Source organism: Octopus bimaculoides, chromosome 4 (assembly GCF_001194135.2).
Source record: "Octopus bimaculoides isolate UCB-OBI-ISO-001 chromosome 4, ASM119413v2, whole genome shotgun sequence".
NCBI lineage: Eukaryota > Metazoa > Mollusca > Cephalopoda > Octopoda > Octopodidae > Octopus > Octopus bimaculoides.
In genome coordinates, this window is record NC_068984.1 from 19297079 (window position 1) to 19306694 (window position 9616).

The following is a 9616-nucleotide window of genomic DNA, read 5'->3' on the forward strand; positions in this document are numbered from 1 at the left end:
GAGAGAGAGAGAGAGAGAGAGAGAGAGAGAGAGTGAGAGATAGAAAGAGAGAGAGACAGACATTAGACAGAAAGGAAAGCAATAAATAAATGTTGTTCCTGTATAACTTGGACCAGCTCTGAACCTATGATTCCAGCCATGACCATCGCATTTAATTATGAGATACAGAGTATTTTGGATCATATTATACAATATGTTCAGCTTTTTTGAAATGGTAGGGTGTAATTTAAAGGAGATCAGGCTGCCATTTCTAGCAAGCTGAATCACTCTTGTTGGCTCAAGGAGTAACATTTGGCTGGCTGGCTGGATAGAAGGAACAAATGGACAGATGAATGAATAGACAGACTGACAGGCAGAAAAAGATAAATAGACACGTAGATAGGTAGATAGATAGATAGATAGATAGATAGATAGATAGATAGATAGATAGATAGATAGATGAATAGTAAGTTAGCTACTATTATGACAGATAGGTAAAGTCTGACAAAACAAATATTTATTTTTAAAAAATTTTCTGGAATTAAGATAAATTAGATTCCACCAGTATATATTCAGGAAAATTAGGAATTCAAGAACTTTGGTAAAAGCCTTCAACCATGTTTCACACAAGAAACTTTAAGCTAAATTCCCCTCTATGAGTTCCATCCCTGTCTCAGAATTATTGCTTCTCCACATAACAATTCTGAATCTGGCTGCATAATCTTCCCATATGATTTAATTTTTATTGTTTGTTTCAGTCACGGAGGGTGGCCATGCTGGGGCACTACCTTGAAGAGTTTAGTCAAACAAATCAGACTGCTACTTATCTAATTCTATTGGATTCCTTTTGTCAAACTTCTAAATTACAGGGACATAAACAAATTAACACTGGTCAAGCAGGGTGGGATGGGAGAACAAACACAAACATATATCATCAACATATATGTGTGTGTGTAGATATATATATATATATATATGTTGTTTTGAATTTGTGTGAATGTGTATAGAATAGTATATCAGTTGAATAAAGTTAAAATATAGTCTGGTTTTAATGTTTTTTATTATGGTATTTTAACGAAATTAGTGCTTTCATACATAATGTACTCATCAGATTTCAGATGTGTTTAACTGGCAGTTGAGTTCTTGACAACTTTAGTACCACTTAGTTCTAAGAGGAACTAAAGTTGTCAAGAACTCAACTGTTAGTTAAACACCATGACACTCTGAGAGGGTAATGGGTGCTTTTACGTGCCACCGGTACGGGTGCCATTTGCATAACACCAGTATCTGCCATGACTGCAATTTTACTTGGCTTGATGGGTCTTCTTCTCAAGCATGACATAATGCCAAAGGTCTTGGTTATTGCCTCCGTGAGGCCCAACGCTTGAAAGGAACTCAGCCAGTTTGCCTCCGTGATGATGATGATGATGATGATGATGATGATGATGATGATGATGATGATGATGATGATGATGATGATGATGATAATAATAATAATAATAATCCTTTCTACTATAGGCACAAGGCCTGAAATTTGTGTGTGGGGTGGTGGGGTGGGGGGTAAGTCGATCATATCGACCCTAGTACTTAACTGGTACTTAATTTATTGGCCCTGAAATGATGGAAGACAAAGTTGACCTTGGCAGAATTTGAACCCTGAACATGAAGTCAGATGAAATGTCACTAAGCATTTTGCCCAGCACGGTAACAATGCTGCCAGCTCACCACTTTTATAATAATAATAATAATAGTAATAATAATAATAATAATAATAATAATAATAATAATAATAATAATAATAATAATAATAATAATAATGAGCTTATTGTATAATAATGCTCAGGGGCAATGTGACCCATTAGTAAAGGTTAAAGAGGGAATAGAAAGCAGATGTGTAAGTCAAGTAAAGAAAGACAGCTATAAAGGTTAAAAGTACATACACAATAGACAGAATAAAACACAAACAGATAGAAAAGTGGACATTAAGAGAGTCATAAAGAGGAAAGGATGCGTAGACACGTCAGGAGTAGTGTTAGTGAATATCGAGAAGCATGGAATTTTTTTGAAGGATGCAATGTCCTGACAGCTAATAACTGACAACAGTTTTTTTTATTCCTTTCTTTGACAATTCTGAGTGTGATAAAATGTTTCTGAACATGATTTTAGATTGAAATCTTTGCAAAACAAATTTAAATAAAATGTAATTACCTCATATTTCTTCCATGTTTTCATGTGATCAGCGTGAATCTGTATCTGTGAAGTTAGCAAAAGCATACGATCGGTGATAAACATTATGGTTTCATCAGGCAGCATTTGTTCACTTGCTGGAAGGGATTTTGTCAGATGCTGAGAAACAGGCATCACTGATGTGTTGAGTTTGTCTTTTAAGCTTGTGATACTTTTCAGCATGGTCTAAAAAGTAGAAAAACAAAATGGAAAAAAAAAACAAAAAACGGATCAATCCTTAGCATTTCAATGAAATACCCTACGGTTAAACTTCAATCATTTTTATACCAACCCACCAGAGATCACTGTTGATGCTATTATACAAAGTTCCTAGTTTAAACTGATTGAAATTAAAACCTTCCATCAAAATTACGTGTTAATTAATGTTCCAAACACTGGCTTAATAACAACAAAGTTATTTTACTAAATTATCCATTATATTTAAAATTAATTGGAGCAAAAGTCACATTTTTCAATAGAAAATATTTCTATTGATAAACAAAAAGGATTCAAGCCTACAGTTATTAGTAGCACCTACATCTGAATAATTAATTATGCATGAAATGGCCTATTTTAGTAGGTATTGAATAATAATATTACTAATAGTTATTTATCTACAATCACCCCAGTAGCATTTTGAGGGATTTGTGTTCTTCTAACATGTACACCTGTGTACATTGGTGTGATGAATTATGGCTAGTAATGGTATAGATGCACAGCAAATTGTTATAAGCCTTTCAGAGTTAAAATTTCCAAGGACACAATAAAGATGGCTGTTCCTTTAGTCAGAATTTTGACAAATGACAACTTGTTCAACTGAATAACACACAATAACTACTGCACACAGCTATTCGGAAATGCATATTCAGTTGTCAATGACAAAAGAAAAAAACGTGGTGAGAAAATGAAAAATTTTTTTTACAATATTTCAAATTTTAAAACGATTTTTAATAGTCTTTATTATGAATGGAATGTTGAGTACTGTCAGCTGTATTTTGAAAGGGTTAACAGAAATAAATTGTGGAAATTGCAACAGAAGGAAGAATAAAATCTTTCTATCATTTCTAAAAGGATTATTCTCTCAGAATATAACAAATAAATGTCATGTTAAATGCTGAAAAACTTTCAGAAATATCAAAACTTTTAAACTAATATAAACAAATTAATATTGGTCTTTTATGATGGCAATCTATAAACATAATATCTTATAAACTTTCAAGACCTTCAAATTTCAAGAATTATGTAACTATTAATGGGGCTGACACAATGGTAAATTGGTAAAGTGTTCTTATGAGCTGATAAAATACACAGAAGTACACATAAATACATACATAAACACAAATGTTAATCTTATAGCTTGGCATAAATTCAACTGATCTACAAATTTACATATCCACACCTTGGTACATCTTTACCACCATTTTTTCTCTTTCCCAACTGCGATACCCATATATCTTCTCCACAGCATTATGCCTATTTATGTCCTGCTATCATACATTCTAACCTTTCATCACCTGGCATAAAACCACCTCCCTAAATACTACACCCCACTTAGTTGAGGAGTCTTGTCTTGCTAGTTACTTGGTGACCTCATTATTGCCTGTGTTACATAAAAAAACACTCAGTACACTCTGTAAAGTGGTTGGCATTAGAAAGGGGCATCCAGCCATAGAAACCATGTCAAAGCAGACATTCAAATTTGATACAGTCTTCTGGCATGCGAGCTCCTGTTGAACAGTCCAACTCATGCCAGCATGGAAAACAGGCATTAAATGATGAGGATTATGAGCATTTGAAGAAGGGCGAGTGTTTTTGCAACTGGATCATCCTCATCATCATCATTTGACGTCCATTTTCCATGCTGGCATGGGTTGGGTGGTTTGACAGGAGCTGGTAAGCTGCATCAAGCAGTTGTCTGTTTTGGAAAGGTTGCTGTGGCTAGATGCCCGTCTTAAATTTAAACACTTTACAGAGTGTACTGGGTGCTTTTTACATAGCACCACCATGGGTGCTCTTTACATGGATCTAGTATGGGTGCTTTTTATGTGACACCAGCACCAGTGGGGTCATCAAGTGGCTTGCAAGAAAAAGACCGCTCAGGTTACATTAATCTATTTTAGAAAAATGGAATCTACAATCAACAATTAAATTTCCTGGAATGAAAGATAACATACCTCATTTTCTTTCAGTTTCTCTGGTATTCCATTTTTAGGGGGCACAGTAAAGAGATACTGCTCCATTGTATCCAACCAATGTGATATAGTCCACAAAGCTTGCTGTTCTTTCTTCTGCAGCTTTTGGTTGGTTGTCACTGACATCTGGTCTTCTGCTGGAAGTTGTTTAATCTTCTTCCAGCATCCATTCAAATCAGACAGGCTTTGTTTGATATGATGTGACTGAAAAGTTGGTTTCTTACCCACAGCATTTCCAACATTGTACATATACTGTGCTGAGGAGAAATGCTGTTTGTGGAATAGAAAATAAAACCAAAAGGACAAGATTAGGATGATAATAAATGGATTTATGATTCATTTATATAACGTAGTAATAATTTACAAATTCCACACAACAAAGAAATACCTAAAAAGGCTTGTCAGACTGCCTCATGGACCCAACAGACAAAATGGAAAAGGTGCTGCTCCAGAGGATGGCGAGGGGAATGTGCTGGCACAGCCACTATAACTCACAGGGCTCGCACTTGCAGATGGCCATCATTGGTGGCAACAACAAGCATTGCTTTCTAAAATGACCTCCCACATTTCCCATGCTTTCAACGAGGACTTTACGCAAGCCTTAAATTGTAGTCTTGGTTTCTGCTGGGGTTGCTTTTCGCAAACATGTTCCATCATATAGCACACACACATATACATACATGTTTGTGTGTGTGTGTGTGTGTGTGTGTGTGTGTGTGTGCATCTTTGTCGCTGACCAACTGACAACTGGTGTTAGTTCGTTACTGTCCAGTTCAAAGAAAAACAAAGAGGCCAATAGGATAAATACCAGACCTAAAATAATAATAATTGGCATTGATTTGATTGGCTAAGCTCTTTAAATCAATGCTCCAGCATGGCTATACTCCCAAGAATATTCAAGTTTTACAATGATACAAATCTACCAAAGCTAAGTAACACTGTCTGTAGATAACTTAAAAATCGTTCACAAAATAAATGAGGACGTGTTAAATATGAAAGCTATTACATCATCACCACTGCCACCACCATCACTATTAGCATCATCATTGTTTTAATGCTAACATGGGGCAGACATTATGTATGTATGCATGTATATATGTATGTATATGTGTGTGTGTGTGTGTATACACACACTCATACATACACTTAAAATGATTTTTTCCCGTCCCTTGAAGTTATGTTGTATTATTATTATATGATTACATTACAGAGCAGTTTCTCTTTTCAACATCCATACTTTATGATTGGTTGAAAATAGTTTGTACTTGTTATTTGAAATGTCTTCTTCAGCCTCATACATAAAATGTAAAACCATTTTTTATCTTCTAGCACTTCCTAACATCAGACAAATAGAGGCTTGTTGGGAATTAATTGTTCTTAGTATGAGCAATGAGGCAACAAGTAAATCCCCAAACAAATTCTTTGATGACGTGACTGTAATAATGAATAATGTTCTCATTTATATGACTGACTTGGTATATTTTCTGTAAACCAGATACAGGCGTGGCTATGTGGTAAAGAACCATGTGGTCTTGGGTTCAGCATCTTGAGTAAGTGTCTTCTACTATAGCCCTGGGCTGACCAAAACCTTGTGAGTTGATTTGGTAGACAGAAACTGAATGAAGCCTGTTGTATACATACAAACATACACACACATCCTCAATCATCATCATCATCAACATTTAATGTCTGGTTTCCATGTTGTTATGGGTTGGATGGCTTGACAGGAACTGGCAAGGTCAGAGGTCACACCAGGTCCCATAATCTGCATTGGTTTGGTTTCTATGACTGGGTGCCCTTCTTAATGCCAACCACTTTACAGAGTGTACTGGGTGCTTTTTTATGTGGCACCATTACCAGTGCTTTTTATGTGGTGCCACCACCCACATCAATGCTTTTTACATGCCACCTTTGTTTATATACATATACACGAGAATGCATTGCGAAAGGCCTGGTTGGTGGCCCAACCTTCCAAGTTCTTTTACAAAGCCTAGAAAAACTGAAGGACCACTGTAATAAGTATGTGAGTTTGAAAGGGGAATATGTTGAATAAAATCATAATTAATTGATCACTACCATGCTTAAAAAAAAGTACTGGGTTGATTTATTTGATTAAATCTTTCAAGGCAGTGCCCCAGCATGGCCGTAGTCCAATGACTAAAACAAGTGAAAGGTAAAAGATAAACTAAAGATGAGCCAATAGAGGATGCCACTATGTAGTTACTCAATCTACTAGAGATAGTAGCTAAACCTCTCTCACAATTTACCACATAAGCTTGAAAAACAAGAATAAGATGTATTGTATAATGAAATCTGAGCTATATTACACTTAAAAACAAGGTGTGAGGGCCATGGTAAGAATGCCTTTCATTATAAGTTGAAACAACAACAATAACAAGAAAAATACAATAACTAGTTCATAAATATTTGTTACACGAGTTTTCAGTGATTGGTTCGTTTGATTAGAAACAGAAAATTTCGTGATCTGAAAGCAATCAATCAACTTGCAGCTAAACTACTTACCAGCCCCAATGGTTTCATTTGCACGCGATCCATAAGTTGCTGCTTTGCCACAAAAGTACAAGCATGCAGACGGCGCCAATCACTTTCATTACTAGCACTGTCGTCAGGAGATCTTCCTTCTAGTTTAGCTGACACAGTTACTGAAGGATGATGAATTGTCTGGCTGGAAATATACTGAACCAGTTTGCGATGTTCGCTGAAGTCATGGTGGAGCTTCTGGAAGTATTTGGAAGCGAAATATGACATGAATTTAATAAAAATCTAATTAGCTGTGACATAAATGATAGAGAGACAGAGAGAGAAATATTAATAAAATTATGAATATCTAAAAATGAAATAAAGAAGAATTTAAATAAATGGTGTGTGTGTGTGTATATACATATATATATATATATATATACACACATACACACACACATATATATATATATACATACATACATATATGTATGTGTGTTTCTATACATTATATACATACACTACCACCACATAATATAATAATAATAATAATAATAATATCATCATCATCATCATCATCATCATCGTTTAATATATATATTCAAATATACATAGATAATTACATACATATTTAATAACATTATTAGATATATCATTTAATAAAACTGAACTTATAAATATTATTGAAGACAATTATTATAAATTACTTGATGATAAAATTATTAATCAAGTATATATCTTTAAACCATCACAAAGCATCAGTAATGATTAATCAAGTTGTGCAAACAGTGTGATCCAATCTGATCATGAACAACATACAGGCTAAAAACCACTGCAGTTCTGGCAAATTCAAGGATTCACATTCTTAAATAAACTGTCATATATAAAGTGCAGCCAGCCATCACTGGCAAACAAGTATAACTTGGTAACATACACAATGCTTTCACTTATTGTTTTTGGTGCCTATGTAGTCATGAGCAGGCACAGATGTTTGTTGGTCTTCCTGACCCACTGGAGCATCCACAATGTGAGAATGTGATAGTTGGAGAAAGAGAACGAGAGAGTGAGGGGGGGGCTGCACTGGCTGAGTAGATTGGAATAACATGAAATAAAGTGCCTTGCTGAAGGTCACAATTTACTGCTCAGTCCAGGAATTGAACCAAGAATATTATGATTATGAGCTGTGCATGCTAACCACTAGGACACTCCTTGGCTTTGCTATCATCCCTCTGATTTCAGTGAAGTATGTCCTTGACTGCAATCTAATAATCATTATCATCATCAACTTCATTATTGTACCAGCATCACACTTTCTCATGCTAGTAGAGTCATTTGTTGAGGTAGATTTCCTATTGATGGATGCCCTACCTCCATGTTGCCAACCCTTGCCTGTTTCTAAGCAAGGCGATATTTCCCATGGAAAGATTAGAAATGTGGGACATTACTTGAATGATAGTGATGCTCATTTACAACACCCATGTAAAGTCAACATGAGTGGACACAAACATTCAGGCACACATACACCCTTCCACATACACACATACACCCTTCCACATACACACACATATACAATAGACTTCTTTCAGTTTCTTATTTCTTTATTGCCCACAAGGGGCTACACACAGAGGGGACAAACAAGGACAGACAAAGGGATTAAGTCGATTACATCGGCCCCAGTGCGTAACTAGTACTTAATTTGTCAACCCCGAAAGGATGAAAGGCAAAGTCGACCTCAGCGGAATTTGAACTCAGAACATAACGGCAGATGAAATACCACTAAGCATTTCGCCCGGCGTGCTAACGTTTCTGCCAGCTTGTCGCCTTCTTTCAGTTTCTGTCAACCTAATCTACTCACAAGGCTTTGGCTGACCCGAGGCTATAGTAAAAAACCATTTGCTCTAGGTGCCATGCAATAGAATTGAACTCAAAGTCATGGGGCTGGGAAGCAAATTTCTTAACTACACAACCATGAAACTATTAATTTAAAGTTGGATGATTTTTGCAAGCTAAAATGGCAGCAAGATTAAAAAGACACAACAACATATCCTAATATATTCTCACCTCTTGTTGATGTTGTTGTTCTAGAACCATCACTTTATCTTCTGATTGCAGAGCAATACTGTCAGAAGGAACAAACCAGTTTTCTAAAACCAATTCTTCAGATTCTAAATCAGATGGAATATTCTGCTTCCGTTCAGCTTCTTTCAAAGCCTGCTTCAAGTGATTTTGTTGTTCCAACACATTTAACTTCAAAATGGCTAACATGTTCTGAAGTTTCACCAAATCAGAACGCATCTCCTCGGCTGATTTATGATTTTCAAATTCACACACTCGATCACATTGTAAAGCCATGTCAGATAATTCTTGCAGTTTTTGCTGGATTTTACCTTGCAGCTTCTAAACAAATAAAAAAAAGGAAATCGAAAACAAAAGATTTTTTTTTTAATATCCTCATTATTTCTGACATATTTAATAATAATAATGATTTATTTTAGTGTTTTATCAAATGATATAAAGTCAAGTAACATCTAACTGATAATTGTGAGTGAGTGAGGGAGTGTGCGTGTGTGTCTGTGTTTATGTGCAGGTCTGTATGTGTGTGTTTGTGTACTTGAATGTATATGTACGTGTATAAGCAAATGGCACATTCCAATAAATAATGTGATGATTGATAATTTGTTCTGCACCTGTATGCACCATATTAAATACATACATATATATATATATATATATATATA

General features: G+C 35.3%; 1 protein-coding gene across 9 annotated transcripts in view; it reads right to left on the bottom strand.

Annotated features, from left to right (window-relative positions):
- LOC106881484 (nesprin-1) overlaps positions 1 to 9616 on the bottom strand; it is an 811219-nt gene that overhangs the window by 130245 nt on the left and 671358 nt on the right. For all 9 annotated transcript variants that reach the window (XM_052966929.1, XM_014931893.2, XM_014931887.2 and 6 more), the window contains 4 exons: positions 8940 to 9275; positions 6921 to 7136; positions 4380 to 4667; positions 2188 to 2391 (listed from right to left, as the gene is read on the bottom strand). In XM_052966929.1, the coding sequence (XP_052822889.1) occupies positions 2188 to 2391; positions 4380 to 4667; positions 6921 to 7136; positions 8940 to 9275 (1044 nt within the window). The remainder of the gene's footprint in view (positions 1 to 2187; positions 2392 to 4379; positions 4668 to 6920; positions 7137 to 8939; positions 9276 to 9616) is intronic.